At 44.3% G+C, this 17,377-nt stretch overlaps 2 protein-coding genes and 1 long non-coding RNA gene across 3 annotated transcripts in view; 2 read left to right on the top strand and 1 right to left on the bottom strand.

Moving 5' to 3' along the window:
* Positions 1–17,331, bottom strand: part of LOC135429573 (uncharacterized) — a 62,458-nt gene extending 45,127 nt beyond the window's left edge. The window contains exon 1 of the long non-coding RNA XR_010436426.1: positions 17,183–17,331. This is a non-coding gene — a long non-coding RNA (uncharacterized LOC135429573). The remainder of the gene's footprint in view (positions 1–17,182) is intronic.
* LOC135429619 (uncharacterized) lies at positions 17–2,492 on the top strand. The gene is made up of 4 exons (XM_064683965.1): positions 17–162; positions 249–396; positions 629–1,036; positions 1,095–2,492. The coding sequence occupies exons 2-4, from the start codon at positions 388–390 to the stop codon at positions 2,274–2,276; spliced, it is 1,599 nt and encodes a 532-aa protein (XP_064540035.1). The 5' UTR covers positions 17–162; positions 249–387; the 3' UTR covers positions 2,277–2,492.
* Positions 15,234–17,160, top strand: LOC135429569 (basic-leucine zipper transcription factor A). The gene is made up of 2 exons (XM_064683903.1): positions 15,234–15,249; positions 15,329–17,160. The coding sequence occupies exon 2, from the start codon at positions 15,428–15,430 to the stop codon at positions 17,078–17,080; it is 1,653 nt and encodes a 550-aa protein (XP_064539973.1). The 5' UTR covers positions 15,234–15,249; positions 15,329–15,427; the 3' UTR covers positions 17,081–17,160.
* Positions 17,332–17,377: the final 46 nt, after the last annotated feature.

The following is a 17,377-nucleotide window of genomic DNA, read 5'->3' as shown; positions in this document are numbered from 1 at the left end:
TTGAACAACTCGCCAAACCTGATTTTCCAGCCGTCTCAGAGAGATTACAGGCCGCGTCAGTTGCACCAAATTGCTGCTACGCTCCACACGTTTCGTGCGGAACGCTATTTTCTGGATGTTTGTGTGCCTAAAAACCTGCAGTAGATTTATAAAAATCCCCAGGTAAGCACAAGGTTTATCTTAAAGCAATCGTTAAGCACGGCGATTGCGATATATAAAACATTAAAATGTTTTTTTTATTTGTTTAGGCGTTGCCATATCAGCGAGCGGCAGCCAGACACGCGCTCGATTGAGGTAAAGAAGAGCGCGAGCGAGAGAGTAAGTGGGCGAGCCCGTGAGAGACACCGTTAGCTGCTGCTGTGTGCGTGAGCGTCCGGAACTGAGCAAATGTCTGACGTAAGTGGAAGCAGTTCATCAAATTATGGGGCGATACTTTCCTACTACTAAAAGCAACTAGCGGGCAAATACACATATACGATCAGGTTTAACTGGAAAAGCGTTTCAGCTATTAAGCTCATAAGTCTCGACTTTCTTAAGCTAAATATACGGGTTTTTTTTTTAGGTTACATTAATGTGGCTATTTTCCAATACGAATTTTTGACTTCAATTTTGCGCCCTACACTTACAGGACGAGGCCAATCGGTACGGCGGCAACGCTGGCAGCTGCTCCCAACGTATACGTAATGTCCTGACGCTTGAGGAGCGCGTGGAAGTCATTCGCCAATATGATATTATGCCCATGTACAGCAAACTGGCTAAGAATTTCAACTGTAGCTGGGAGCAAATCAAGAGCATTATCTCAAATCGGGAACCCATTATGGAATTCTATGAAGCGACGCGCCACAACAGCAGACAGCCCAATTCCAAGTTCGAGGAGCTGCGCAGACGCAAAATCAACTTTCTGGGTCATTGCTTGTACGAGTATATACAGCGTGCCCAGTTCCATTTGGGTGTGGACATCAACGAGGAGCTCATACGCACCAAGGCATTGGAATTTCAGACGTTGATGGGCATCGAACATTTCGTGCCCCACAAGGTATGCTTGGATCGGATAGTATATGAATTTGAATCTAATTAGTCTCTGCATCAATCAGTCGTGGATCAATCACTTCAAGGCGGCCTACAACATAACGCTCTCGAATCGCCAGATAACAATGACACGTAAGCCACCCCGTTCTCTGGAACTGCGGGATATTATGTCCTACTGTGGCAAGAACATCCCATCATCGGACAGCAGTAAGCTGCCGGATTTACCTGCTCCTCCAGTGGCGCTCAACACGCAGCAAGCTGTCGCACCACTGCAGGTCAGCACGCCGGCAACAGCTGGACGAGCTGCATTGCTGTCACCGCGGAAGCCCGTGGATATACGTTCCTTGTATCGCACCAAAACCCTGGTGGCTGCTTCTAGCCAGAATCAGGCCACACTGGATGAGCTGCAGCTGCGGCGCAAGCGCAAGATCAACTTCCTGGAGAAGGCGCTGTTCGAGTACATTTCACGCTCGCAGTTTCACCACAAGAACAAAGGTCGCCTGGATGTGGATCATCTGCGCGAGGTGGCCATTAATCTGCGCGACATACTGAAGATTGAGAACTTCTTTCCGGATCGCACGTGGTTCAATCACTTCAAGAGCCACTACAACTTTAGCTTCTCGCAGGGCGTGCATTACAACATGATGTTGCGCCGAGTGCCACTTTCGCTGGATCTGCGCGACATCGTCAGCTACTGCGGCAGGCATGAGCAGCGGGAACAGTCGCAGGGGAACATTACACTAACGCCTAAGGAAAGTCAAGATCCCGCTCGTTTTGTACATGTGCCCATGGTGGAACCGAAGCCGGAGGAAACAATTAAGGAAACCAATAATATTGTCGATGACGACGACGATTGTGTGGCCATTGAGACGCCCACGGAACTGATCGAAATTAAGGATGATGACGATGAGCAAGATAAAGTCAGTGTGTGCGATGAGCGCAGAGATCTCAAGCGCCCAGCAGCAGCAGCAGAAGATAGTCCTGTACCGAACCTGCCTCTCAAGATACAAAAGATCGAATCTTTGAATCCTATTGCACACAGTCCGGGTCACTTTTCCGAGGATAGCGCCGATGGCGAGCTGCCGCGCTGCGTGGAAAACTATAAGGATGCGCTGCGGCTGCTAAAGCCGCTGGAGGAGTTCGCACTGCTGGAGGAGAACTATCGTGCCATTGGACTGCTCACCCAGCTCGAAAAGATTTTCGAAGGGGCGGCCAATCGGGCACAGAATGACAACGACTGCAATTAGAATCCCTTCAATGGAATCAGACATTTGCTATTGAAAACCCTCACTACAAATTTGACCAAAAAATAGATTGCTGGCTTAGTTTTATAAGTGCGTGTATATATAGAGCATAAAATGATTACGTATGTATTAAGAGCCTTGCTCGATAAATGTTGGGAGTATGGAAAACCAACCCTTGTTTGATTAATGTTGTTATAAATACTTATGTGTGCACATAAACAGTTCTTTTGTGTTTGGGAAATGCTAATACTTTGTGTATACACATGTATATATATATATATATAATCATTGAAACCCTCAAAGATTTTTGTTTAATTTTAGAAACAATTCCTAGTCTGGGGGTTCGGCCTGTGAGCCTGGTTTTCTACATTTATAAAACCAGGCCTTGGCTTGAACCTAGAGCAATTTTATATATTATATAAACACAATTAATTAAGTTTATTCTTTTCTGTTTAAGAAAATCCTTAGCTCCGCATAGCTTTTACATATATTTAAATATTTAATAGTCTGTTGAATAACTTTGTCCTTCTCAAGGCAACATTATTTGAAATCCGTCAAGTGTAATTAATAGATTTCTAATGCTCTAGATGATTGATTAACATTCATCTCCATATGTAAAACTGGTTCCTCAAACTCAGTTTTAAAGGTCTTTGTGAAAATTCAACTGAGACGGGTTTTACACTATTCAGAAATTCTACCCCTACTGGGTGGAAAGTGAGGGTTTCCAGGCAAGGCCAGGGAACGCCCCCCATTTGGCTCTAATTATTTGTTATGCATTCATTAAACATAACTTCAATCAAAAGAAGTCATTAGAGTATATGGTACGTGCATATATACATATATATATTGACAGAGCCAGATAATGGGCTATTTAGAATGTCTTGTCACGTGGTCCTGTGCCACATTCGCCAAGGTGCAATGCACATGCTCGGGTTACATAATCCGTTTGGCCCTTTACCGCAGTGCTCCCAACGAAATCAGCGCTTAAACTTTACGTTCACCCTGTAAAACTTTACGCGTCCTGGCCATTTGGAGATGGGAGATGAGAATGACCTGCAGCGCCAATGGACGGGCACCGAGTGTGGCAGGGAGGAAGTTGGGCAGTTGGGCTGCCGCTGGGCTTGGGCTTGGGTCGGTAAGTCGATTCGGAGCGAGGGCGCGCCAGCGAGCGAGCATTGAACGTGCGTGGAGCAGAGCGCTGTAGGTGCTACATCAATTTCAGGATGGCTAGAATAACCCGGGGAGGCAGCGCCAGCGATGGGGAGCGTATGTCCGATAGGGGCAGCATCCCAGCGAGGCACCTCGCTGCGGCTAGCCACACATACAAGCGGACGTACACGCACACGCACACGTGCACCCCTACAGATATACACACATAGATGGAGCTACGATTACACAACATCCATATATATGTACATATAGCTGGGAGCATTGCCTTCATCGCGCTCAGTTGAGCCAAAGTTTCGTTTTACGCTTTCGCCCAGCAGCTTGCAACCCTCCTCAGCGGCAGGACTTTCATTTCAAGGATTTCCGACCGACGTCAGACGTCAACTGACGGCCTGACTATACTCGTTAAGGTAGCGCAGAGAATTGTAGCTATAGAAAACCCACTAGTGTAGGTTAGGTGCGAAGCGGGAACCTTGCGGCACCCAACATGAGGAGCAAGCGACTGAGCGAGAGAGAGGAGGAGGGGTAGCGGTACGAAGCGGAACAGAAGAAGCAACATCAATGCAAAAACGACAACGTCAACTCGAGTCGACTCGACTCAGGTTACTGCCACACGGCTGCGCTCCAAAAACAAAATTGAAGCCCCAGTTCAGACATAAAACCCCGAAAGCCAACATGAAAAGGACTTAAAGGCATACAAGTCCATAAAAGTATAGGCAGCTTACATATGTATGTGTGCATGTATGTACGTGTGTGTGTGTATGTGCCATAGACATGTGCATTTGTCCGGGAGGGATACCAGTATATGTGGGCACAGCTGTCAGGGATTATCCTGTGAACATAGCGAAAGGGGTTGGCAGCTAAGACAATTGCGTTTCAACCAAATGATCAGCTTGAGTCGGTTATCGTATCTATAGTCATTTAGGCACGTACAATGGGTTCTATCTGCAAGATACATTTCGATTTATAGACTCCAAGGCATTTCCTGTACGTAGTTGTTGCCCTTGACATACTGTAATATCATTGTCTATGAACGTTAACTGGTTTTTTTATATATATATAAAGTTGACTCATTTTTTAAACATTCCAGTTTTAACTGATTTTTTACGCCCACCTTGTATAATATAATTACTTAGTCATCTTTGTGCCAAGTATCTTTAAGATATTGTATCTTCAATAACTACTTGAACCCCAATACTATTTTCTTTACAAAATATATATCTGTAAAATTTTCCAGAAGAAACTCTCAAACATTTTAGTTACTATCTGATACAATTGAAACTCATGAAGATAAGTGAGCCCATGATACAATAACACTTCTGGAAAAAATTATTGAAAAATCTTAAAAATAATTCGTATATATAAAACAAACTCATATCTAACATTCTATTCCATCCTTATTTACGTACAGAACTTTTGATATTGTAGATAAAATAGCTATTCAGAAACCTTTCCAAAAGTAGCCTACTTGATCAAGTCCTATACGAAATACATTTTTTTCTAGAAATTACCTAAAAATGTTGACTGGTTTTTCGTATGCACAAGACTGACTCATATTTCCAGCATTCTAGTTGTTATCTGATTGACTTTTCAATAGATTGTATATATGCTCTAGCTGCTATTTATATACACACTTATTTGGTCCAGTGCGTCTTTCTGTGTGTTTGTGTGTATATTTCATATCGATTCTTTCGAAGGCAGCCCATCTATAAACATAAATCTCTGCAGCGCTGCTCTCGGCTCAACCGACCCCTGCCCCAAAGTATATCAGCGTTCGACATCGCCCATGCCAGGCCATAATCGATGCCATTGTATACCAAAAATGAATGAGCTCTCGCATAGAGCCAAAAACAGTAAACCCGAACCGAACCGAACCCCGTCCCCATGTGCCAGAGCAGCGAGGTTATCGTGCAAGACTATACGAATAGTCGAGCGTGTGTATAGAGTCGTATAGATATAGATACAGATACAGCGACGATGCCCGCCGATGCTGAGATACATACAGAACGGAATACATGAGAGGGACGCGCGCTTGTCGATGCTGAGTGGCAGCGGGTCGATGTCGAAACGAGTCTCAGTCTGAAACTCCGACTCTAAGTCTCTGAGACTGTAGTCTCTGAGACTGTAGCCTCGACATCGCCAGACATCGACAGCAGCTGCTTTATAACTGGCACTGGCTGCTCATGCTGCTCATGCTGCTGCTGCTGCTGTTGGCAGTGGTTGTTACTTCTTAAGTATTTGGGTTGTCGGCCCAGCATAAGCCTCTTGGGCTTCGAAAAACTGCTCCGTATATATGCCGATGAAGTAGTTGTTGTTGTTGCTGCTGCTGTTGTTGCTGTGTGCACACGACTTGGCATTGCTTCAATTCCATAGGCATCGTTGAGACCCAGACGATGATGGCACTTGAGCATCAGCATTTCCACTAGCACCACCAGTTCACCAGTTCTCAACTGGCTTAGACTCTAGGGGGGACGTAATGCGGCGGGGGCTATCAGCCATTCCCTTCTCCTGTCCTGTCGATGCTGGGCATGATGCTGATGATGCTTTCAGCTTTCAGTCATGCGCTGGCGCTGATGCTGAATCTGATGCTGGTGCTGGTGCTCCATCGTTCGGGCGAGCGACCCGCACATTCGGATTCATTCGGTCGCTCGTTCAGCTGGCACAGCTTTCGATAGATGCTAATCTATCTTTATTGTACAAAGATGTCGAGAGGATGTGTATGCGAATTGGGAACTAGGGATTGGGGAATGTGGCCACAAAGACGGTATGACCGTCGGTTCGGTGCGACAGTCAGTTCTGTCCGTGATTCTGACTCTTTTCGGGGGCTGCTATAAATATAAATGGTCTTTCGGCATTCGTATGTATTGGATTTCACATGGGTTCGATTTTGGTGTGAGCTACGTTTTAGGGAAGCCAACGTATATACCACATACAATACATACACATACCTTTTTGAAAGGTTTTATATGTGCACTGTGGTATTCTGTTCGGCTTCAGGTGGCTCTTAAGTGGTACAGTTGAGTTCTCTTTGGATGGGTATTGCACTTAAACGGATTGAATTTCACTTCAGAATTTTTCCTTTCTCATAACATATCTTAAGTTAAGTAGTATACATAAATATTCTCAAGATATGTATAGATATTCTTTCTTAAAACCAATCGTTACTTTACTCTCTTGATTCGATTAAATTCCCCAATTCGACTTTATCTATAAAACAAAGACGCCATCTCTGACCCAATAAATTATATAAATTCTCGGTCAGCATCAATAACGCGTCGATCTCAGAGACTATAATACCTAAAGACCTGAACTGCTTCTAATGCCCATGCAGATTATGTTTGTTTAAACGAATCGATAACTTGGCTTGTCTCCATGAAATCGATAAATAATCGATATCTATATCATTAAATTTGACCATCTCGGAGCCTACAATCCTCGAAATCTATATAAAGAAATTTGAATATAACTCTCGATCCAGAATATTTGACTTTAGATTAAGTTTGCGTCAGAGAATCGATAACTTGCTTCGCTTCTATGAAATTGATAAGTAGTTGATATTGAAATCTTATATATCTTATATCTTTTTTATCTCGGAGCCTACAAAAGCCAGAGATCGTTTTTAATATAGACTCTCGATCCAAACTATTTTACCTTAGATTAAGTTGATTTCAAGGAATCGATAACTCGCTTCGTTTCCATGAAATCGATAAACAGTTGATATCGAAATACTTTCCTATAAGGTCTAGAGACCTCCGAATTCGGTATATAGACTTTCGATCAAGAATATATAACTTTTTGACACCTTCCGCTAATCCCCCAAATTTGTAAAAAAAAAAAACATTATTGGGAGTACAATCTTGGGCTATGTTATTTACACACATTTGGATGCCATATTTATGCAATGCAGTTTTCATAAAGACCAAACGAAAAATACCCAAGTTAACCAGGATTTAAACAGGAACCACATTTCCCATAGTATGGGGTTAAAAGATAGGATAAGAAGTTGCTGCATTTAAAAATATAAAATAAATCTAGAGTACCTCCTAGTCTGGCACTCCCGACTAGAAAACTTGTACTTATTTACCTTTAAGCTGATATTTAATTTTCTCATTCCATATCTATTTCTATTCTAATAACTAAGAATCTTATCTGCTTTACAAAATATATGATCTCATAACCGCAACTGTTACGTTTCCGGTATTAACATTATACGGAAAGCTCACCTACTGATTCAATCGACAAGGGAAACCCCAAAATTGATATTCGGGTACACTTATCAATAAAATGATATCATGATATATTGGCTTTAAGTTTTACAAACTAGATTAGTTTCTACTAAATGCAAGTCGTATATGCCTTAAGCCAAATATTCAAGCATAGAGTAGAGGATCAGCATCATTCATCCATAATCTTTAGATCGGGTTTCTAAATGATCGGATGTACTACACGCTCTTAGTTTTTTTTGTTTTTTTTTTTTGGAATTCAGTTTTCCAGTTCCAGTTTTCCAGCTAAGCCAATCGAATCGAAGCAGCTCGAACGGTGGGCAACAAAATCGAATGGCAAAAGCCAGAATACAACACGAGAGATATAAAGCCCAGATATGGAAATGGCAATAAACTCGTAGCAGCATTGAGCATACATACGAGACGAGGGAATTGGGATTACTAACTGACGCTGACTGCGACGCCGGCGTCGCTGCTAGCGTCCGCAGTCAGCGCTTGCGAAGTGACGAGGGCACTGGCACCGGGGCATAGGAAGAAGCGAATGGCACAAAGGAAATTACGAGGAAAAATTCAGGTCCCTATGGTGCTTTTGGGTGCGACAGCCAGCGAGTGGAATAGATACGAATATAGCCACACCGGCACACACACACACACACACACACACACACACCTATATACATATATATATAATTATATATATAAAGTAAGCTGCAGGCATCACATATAGATTATAGAGGACACAATGGGCGAGATGCAGAGATACGAGAGTCGAGATACCTTCAGCTGGCATCGAGAGACCGGAACGCTGTGGCAACTACAACAGCTATGCCGAGGGCCAGTCCCCGGACCTAATCAGAGAAAAAAAGGTAATGAAAACGTACTATCGCCTGGTCGTCGTTGCTATGACTGCGCCCTGCGCTCCCTCCGACAATCAGGGGATATGGCATCTGTGAAAAGGGACAACGGTTAAGGACATTCAGAAGTTTTCAGTAGATGTGCGAAGGGGTGGGCTGCGGTACGCGCGGGGATTTCAGTTCAATATAATACATGACCATAATAAATTCTATGGCTAAATCCCCGCTCTGTAGAAAAAGGTCATAATAGATGAGCTTTTGTCAAGGAGTCTCTGCGTACGTATGTGTGTGTGTAGGAGTCAGCTCTATATATGTGTGTGTGTGTGTGTGTGTGCGTGTATCTGTATGTTTTATCCTAGTCGTAATCATTCGGTTTTCGTGCAAAACGCAAAAGGAAAGGTCATTTTCTTCGCTCGTTTGCCGCAGCTCTTTTTTAGGAAAGGTTGCCAAAGGGCTTAGAAATACCCGCAACCCCTCCCCCTCTGCCACACCTAACGGACAAGAACCCAAAAAGCATTTGAAAACTTTTGCCGGACAGTCGATAGCTGCACAAAATATAATGTATATTAATGTCGAGTCATCGTCGTCAACTCAGGAAACTTAAAGCGTAACTCGAACCACCTTCACGAAGCAGCTCAAGACACCGAACCACCCACTGCTGGATGCTGCCAGCTGCTGGCTGTGTGTGGTTTTATACCTTTGCTAATACTTTTAGCCCGCTTTTATGTACATGTATAAAATTGCAAGTATTTTCCTATATATATATAGATATATATATACATGTGTATTTTTCAACCACCAAAACAACAAAATCCAATCCAATTCAATCGAACCGAACCCAAACTGTGAGCATTACCCATTTCTACGTCTTTGCCCAGTTCACTCTAAGACTCTCGCATTAAAACTAATCCATCAAATTGCCATGGGCGACCCACTACAACTACAACGATAATGGGTTTAACTACAACACGTTTATAGAGTATATTGTTGTTGTTGTTGTTGTTGTTGTTGTTGTTGTTGTAGCTGCTTCTGCTGCTGCTGGCTTTCTTGTTATTCGTGCGAACGAGCCCGAACCCGGGCAGAGCAGCAATACTTCAAGTTACAGATATACACACGTCGCAGTGGTATCAACTTCTCAGCATCTTTTAGATAGCTCCATGTATGCACGAGCTTGTACTTATAAGTATAGTGTGTGTGCGAGTGTGTGTGCAAGTGTGAGTGTGTGTGTGTGTGTATTGGAAAAGATGTTGGCGTAGAATGGATTTTTCTGTATAAATATATATAAACATATATAGAGCTCGCATTAAAGTTGCTTTGGCATTTCGTTAACGGATATGTATAAAATATAATGACCTGGGAACCAAATTGCCAGATACAGATACAAATGTATCTGTAGCTCACGACTGATTGAAGACGCACAATGTGGGTAGCATACGAATACGGAGTACTCGTATCGTACGGAAACTTGTTTAATTTGGCGTGATGCCGAAAAAAAACCTTATATATATATATATATATATATATATCCGTGTGCATGTAGAAACATATATTATTTCTCGCACTATATTTGCCAAGCATGTTGTGAAAACGCATTGGGTTGGACCAAAAAGATGTGCTAATTATTCGAGATCCGTTCATGGTGTTCGCGATATTAAGCAAACTATAAGCCTAGCGAGCAGCTGCTTACAGTATTTAGGAGAGTTTTCTAGCGCTAATCGAATGTAGCTTTCCATGAATGGATTACGCGCCGAGCAGCCGAGTTACCTGAGATCGGTTAAGGTCTGAGGATCATATTGCTAAGTAAGCAAGTCCTGTTGTTAATCCTCCGCATAGGTATACTCTACAGATGCTTAAATTCCACATTGATGATGCGTATAGCACGAGGCATAATAAATAATATCCTAAAATGGCTAACAATGCGAGTATGCCTATAAAAGCGTGTATACCCATATACTACGTATAAATCCAAACATAAAATAAATTTATGATGGTCATATACCAGGCATTAGGCAAGAATATTATCAAAATAAAAACACACACACACACAGAGAGACTCTTATATATATATGCTTATATAGACAAACACACCCTATATCATTAAAATAGAGAATTATACACTCGTCTGGCGGGCGTTACGTCTCTCCGCCTTTGAAATCCCATCATCGCTATAGACGACGCACATAAAGTCCCGAACCCGGGTAACGAGACGACCAGCAGCAGCCCCGTCCCAGTCCCAGTCCCAGCACCAGCACCCCCCCGCCATCCACCCTAGGAATAAAAAGTCTTAACGTAGCGCCGTGGTTTGGGGGCACAACCAAAGGGCCCAACAGCAGCGGCAAAAGCACCCCAAACATCGGATGAACTTCGGGTTTTTGCCATTGCCGGCTGACTGACTGACAGACTGACTAACAGACCGACAGAGAGACAGACCGACCGAGCGAGCGACTGACAGACAGTTCGCCCTGTTGTTGTCTCTGCCGCTGCTACGTATTTGCTTTGCACGCCTGACGCCGACGTCGACGTCGACGTCTAGAGATATTCTGCCCGTCCTTGCCGCATACCTTACCCCTGCCGCTGCCTGCCCTGCCCTACCATTTGCCCATCGCTTGGCTTGGCTGGTTTTGGTTTGGTTTGGCCTGGCTTGTTTGGGATTAAATATTTCCTATAGATGGGAAAAACGAGTCGGTCGGGTCGGTCGTCGAGTCGCTTGGCGATGTTGTCGCTAGTTTCGTATATTTCACTTTGTGCTGAACGTTCGTCCGAAGCGGTTCTCACAGCGCGACCAAAACGCTTCTTGCGTCTCTGTGTGTGTGTGTTAGTTAGCCCAGCCACTTTTTTGTTTGTTGATTTGATTTGATTTTCGGCTTGGCTTTAGTTTCTCGCACCGATTATTATATGCCGAACACACTCAAATATATATACTATATATACGCAGTCGATAATCGCGCGAGTTTCATTCAAGAATCGAATGTTTGTGTTCGACAAGGCACGCGCTCCTAAAGTGAGTACCACTGTGCGAATGTGTAATTTGTCTGTGTGCTTGTGTGTGTGTGTGTGTGTGTGAGTGTGAGTATGTGTGTCGCGTCGATGTAAACAAACGGGGTCTTGAGATTCTGCCTCTGCCCGGCCGCTGCTACGGTTGCTGTCATTGTTATTGCTGCTGTTCTTGTTGTTGTTGTTGTTGTTGTGCTTGTGTGCAATTAAAAAAGCGGCGCGGCGCCGTTGACGTCGCTGCCAGCGGCATCGGCATCGGCATTTGCATGCCACACGCGGCGCCAGCTGCGGCAGCAGCAAGTGTTTGCCGTGGTTGTCCGCTATTTAAAAATGTGTTTGTTTTTGTTTGCTTTCCGTTAGACATCGCGTCGGCAGCGACGCTGACTGCGAAAGTGTGTTTTTGTTTTGGTTTTTCTGCCTTTTTTCTGTGCTTTCGATTTTCGCGCTTGTTTTGGGCGGCCTTATCACTGATAACAGGACATTGACACCGGTTGCAACTTACAGCTGATAAGAGAAACTAGTTTCGAGTGCATGTGCAGGGCAAATAAGCAAATGGAAAGTTTAGTGAAAGAATGCAGTCTTAAATAGAGCTATACGAAGAACTCTCTAGATTCCAGCTCTAATAAACTTTTGTTGTGTTGTGATAAGAAAAACATCTCATTGTTTGACATACAGTTACAAACAAATTATTTCACAGTTTCTTAAATTGTTTGAAAACATTAAAAAAACAATTCTTATTGTCTTCTCAAAATTTCTTTTACATTAGCTTTATTTGTTACACATATGAGACAAGCCTCAATCCACTAACTAAATATATTCCTTGATATAATTTACGATTACACACAAAATATCAAAGGTCAAATCCATGTCACCTTGAACTAACGTGGAATATATATGCGTAATACATACGACACAAATAGCTCTACATATACACATCTACCTAAGCATGACAAAAATCAATCTAAAATCTACCTGAAAAAAACAGGCTCACAAATCTGAAAGTGCAGAAAAAAATCAAAAAAAAAACTTAGCTCGAACTGGAACTGAATTTAGAATGTTAATGCTACGAATACTTGAAGCATAAAAGGCAAAGCGGGCAGTAGGTAAAACGTATGACGGAATATAAGAACTAGTTAAACAATGGGCAATAGCTGGGCATAGGATGTGGATATACAAAAGGTACAGAGATACAGAGATACAGCGATACCGAGATACAAAAGATACGTAGCAACAAAAGGGAACCCAATGGGCAAAAGAATCAACCCGAAAGAGACGTAGCTGTAGCTATAGCTGAGGCTCGAGGCAACCATCTCATGATGATAATGATGACGTTGCACGAAATTTCACGAAGTTCCAATCCCCAAGGCAGCCTCGCAGCAACAGCAGCAGCAGCAGCAGCAACATCAGCCTTAGCAGTAGGCAACCATTATTTAGGGTGAGCGAGGAGGATTTAGGGCGCGGAACAGGGACGATGTCTCAAGGCGATTAAGATAAAGTGCCAATCGATATAAGGGAAAGAATAGCAGGCAGGCCAGCAAGCGCAGCGGAGATGAGATGAGCTCAACTGAGTTGAGCAGGGCGAAAGCAGAGCCAGGGCAGAGCCAGAGCAGGGCAGAGGAATATATGTATTCGTACATCACAAAACATCCACAGCTCGAGAGCTCGAGCAGTGTATATAGCTCAGCGACGACATAAAAGGAAATATAAAACCATTTATAAAGCAAGTCAGTCAGGGGAGATTTGAATTGGAATTGATGGTGTAGTGCACTCGACTACAAGTATATATGTATGTGTATGTGTTTCTCACTGTCATTTGTGTGAGTGTCTGTTAGTGTGTGTGTGTGTGCTTGCACACGAAGCATAGACGAAGCACAATCGCTTCGGTCGTTTTGTGTCAAGGTGCGCGCGGGCTGCGAATATCTTGAAGATGCGTTGTGGAAGGGTTTTGGGCTATGAAACTTTGCTGCCAACTAAGTTTCCGGCACACAAAAAGTTTACGCCAAAGCGAACTGAACAGCTGCGACAGTGAACCACCCCTAAGCTAGCTGACGCAGCAAACTGAAAGATAAAACCCAATTCCGTAAATCCATCCCAACAACAGCAGCAGCTAATGACCTGCTCTGTGTGTTAAGGGGGGAGGGAGCAAACCCGAAACAGAAACGGAAACTCAACTCGAGTCGATTCGATTCGATTCGAATAGCAAATCTTGCGACCGATTTTTCAAGAGAAAACGGACATTGCTTTATGTATTAAGTCATCCAAAAGACCGGCTCTCTGACTCAGGCAGGTGGGTTGTTATTCGGGGGCATCACGGCTATGTATGTATCTGACTCAGCTGAGTATTATCCACAATCTTGGAGGAGGCGGAGGCCCGGCCAAGTCGTTCACTTTAGTCAAGTGCTGCTGTTGCTAGCGGCGACAGCAGCAGAAGCAGCAGCAGCAGCTATCTTCGTATTTATATCTGTAGCTATATCATTGTGTGTGTTTTGTGTCTGTGTGTGTGAGCTCTCCGATATGGGTATGGGCGCTTGGGTGCTCCCATAATGGAGCGTTCGACGTCCGACTGGTTCTGGTTTTGGGGGCTGCGACTGGGACTGGAAAACGTATCGATTTCTGAAGGCGTACGCATCGTTGGCTGAGCAACGCTTCAAATTTATCAACAGTTTTATGCCTGCATCTGTATTTGTAAGTGTGTATGTATGTGTGTGTGTGAGATGTTTTTAATGGTGCGCTCGTATCTCTGTCTTATAGCAGGCATGACGCTCTCGTATTGCTCTTATATATTCAAACTTTCTGAAGTACCTATCACACGCATTTCCACACAAACACAAACACACAGACACGCATGTGTGCGTGTGTATCTTTTGTGCGGCTGTGTGTGCGTGCAGATGGTATTTTTCCAAACCCCGAGGTCAAATTATAAATACAGATGTATGCATTGTAGAACCTATAGCTATATATATATAAATACTCGTTCAATATATGCGTCATGTGTCGGACCCTGCAAAATCTGGTTGTCTAAGCGCTTGCTCATAGATTTCAATATAATTTTGTGGGTGTTTTTGATTTCCTGTGAGAACAAAGTTGAGTCATACAGAAACTGTATTTTGATTCCCCGACTTTATAAAGAGATACAATCATTATTGTTTTTGGATTCGCTAATATTATTTTGCCGCCAAATAACGGAGTTTTTTTTTTGGTTGGCAACGCGTCTCCCCAGGGTATGGCTAAAGGGAGTTTGGTCCAAACAAAAGTTTCTTAGTTTTTGATGTTGATTAAGCACAAAAACTTTTATTGAACAACTTTATTTCAAAAGTTTTTAACTTTCTGAAGGGATGCTTGGAAATTCCTAAGCTTTAAGTTGATTGCACTTTTTGCAAGTCGAAGCTGCTTAACATTTACATATATATTTAGTTTCATAGTGCAAATATAAATACTTACATGCAAGGATGCTGTATATGTATAAGGCTGCCTTGCAGTAGATAAACTTGCCTTTAAAAGGTATAGATCGGAGTGTGCAATTTTTATGATTAAATTGTTTACGATTACGCACGAAATTGTTAAAATTAGCAACGTGAAAATTGAGCGCGTCTTTAACTTAAAGTGTTGCCAGATCGTGTGCATAGAAACGCGGCGAAATTCAAAGCAAGGGCAACGAAATAGTCTACGAAAGAGCAAGAAGGAAGATAGAAGAAGAATAGATCACAATTTGTGTCGCAGGAGTTTGGCGTTTGGAGTGTATGTGCATGAAAGGAGAATGGAGCGAGTTAATTGGAATATCGAGAATTAACATCTTCGATTTATCTTCTATTTGCAGCTGTTCTTTAATATTTTTATGTTCTGATTGGTATTGGCGGGCATTTGCAACGCCAAAACGACTTCTATAACAATTCGGGGCGTAAGCAGTATACCCGTTATGCCGACTATCCGGCGGTGCTGCATCATCGGATGCTTGTCGAATTCGAGGCAGCATCCGAGCATGCAGTTCTTCGCCTTTCCCAGGCCGGACAATCCCTTTCACAAGGTCTGGAAGGAGGCTTGCCACGCTTCGTTGCGACGCATTATACCATTCAAGAAGCCGGTCGTGTGCGCCCTGCACTTTGATCCCAGTGTGCTGGGCGGACGACGGCTGCAGTCGAATGCTCTGCCCACGCTACGGCTGGAGGTGCCCTCCAATCTGGAGGCCGTGGAGCAGCAGGCCATGGTGGAGGAGATCGAGCGCAGCCGCAAGTGCGCCTATATCAATGCCGTCGTCTACGAGTGGCTGGTGCGCGCCAATATCAATCCTCAGCTGCGCGGCAGCATCACCCACGGCATGATCAAGGATAAGGCGGAAAATGCGCGCCAGGTAATCGGCAGCACATCCTTCATAGCGGACAATCGCTGGCTGAATCGCTTTCGCGAGACACATTTGCAGGGCTTCGCACAGAAGCTGGCCACCAATCAGCTGAAGCCTATGGGCACATCTCTGTGGATACCGGATATTGTACAGGATTTGCAGCATTTGTTTCCGCCGGCCAGCGCGGAGCGTGTGGCCAAGCTAGAGGAAATGCCGGAGCAATACATGAACTACATGCAACAGTATGGCGAATACGAGGAGGACGACGACAGTATGGACATTAAAGATCAGAGCTATCAGGAGCAGCAGCAGCAGCAGCATTATGCGCTTCAGCAACAGCACCTGCAGCAGCAACAACAACAACAGCAGCAACAGCATCAGTTAAATCAAGCCTGGCCGCCTTTTCCCGGCCACCCTCATGGTCACCCACATCCGCATCCTGGCTTTAGCTTTAATGACTACTATTTTGAGCGCCATCAGCAACAGCTGCAGCAGCAGATGCAGCAGCACCAGCAACAACAACTGCAAGCCCAGTTCCCACCGCCGCATGTGGTACCGGTACCAACACCAGGCGCAGCGCTGACGCCACCGCAGCCACAGCGAGAACCGTTCCAGCCACAACTACCCCCAAACCAGTCCCAGCAGCGCGTCAGTCCCTTCCAGCCTGTGCAGCTGGCCAAGCGACCGAAGCTGGAGTCACCGGCCGATGACGAAGTACAAGAGATAAATGCCTCAGCGGCCGCACGTGGCTCCCCATTGCCACTGGCCGAATCCACGGCGGCCACGCAGCTGGATCAGCACCAGCGCAGTCCCAGTCCCAAGGAGCAGAACAACAACAGCGGACGCGACAGCGCCAGCAGCAAAGAGAATGCGCCCAAAACGACGACCGACTGCAACAGTGGCAAGTCCACACCCGTACGATCCGTCAAAGGCAGCAGCCCGCCCGCAACAGCAGCAGCACCATCCGCACCAGCCTCGCCAAAGAAGAAGGGCGGCAGCGCCAGCAGCTCCGGCAGCCAAACAAATGGACACACCACGCCGGAACCGCCGGATTCGAGCGCCCTGGCCAATGTACTCAAGGAACTCGATAGCTACACGCAAGCGCTGGAGTATTTAAAGCCACTGGAGGAATTCGTTCTCTTTAAGGAGAATTTCCGTGCCATTGGGCTGCTCTCGCAGCTGGAGCTGGTGCTGCGCAAGGGCGATAAGGCCACGCTTATAGAGGGTTAAGCTCAGCTCAATTTGACAAAACACAAAACAGAAATGTGATGAACAGTGTACATATACATAAATTAGCTAATTAATTGAAATAGTATTATTAATTTGTCTTACCACAATTTGGATTAAGTAATACATATTTCGGCAGACAGAATCTGTCGCCATTCGTTTGCAAACAAGCGGTATCCGATGAGATTACAATAAAACATTAATTTATTTAAGGGAAAACGTATTTTCACTACCACTTTGAATTCGAAACAACGGTAAGTGGGGACGCGCAAGTCTGGCAACGCCGAGCGTACATTTTAC

Source organism: Drosophila montana, unplaced genomic scaffold (assembly GCF_035044405.1).
Source record: "Drosophila montana isolate Dmon_TW-CO22-7 unplaced genomic scaffold, ASM3504440v1 contig_2668_1, whole genome shotgun sequence".
NCBI lineage: Eukaryota > Metazoa > Arthropoda > Insecta > Diptera > Drosophilidae > Drosophila > Drosophila montana.
This window is presented reverse-complemented; position numbering and strand designations above follow the sequence as displayed.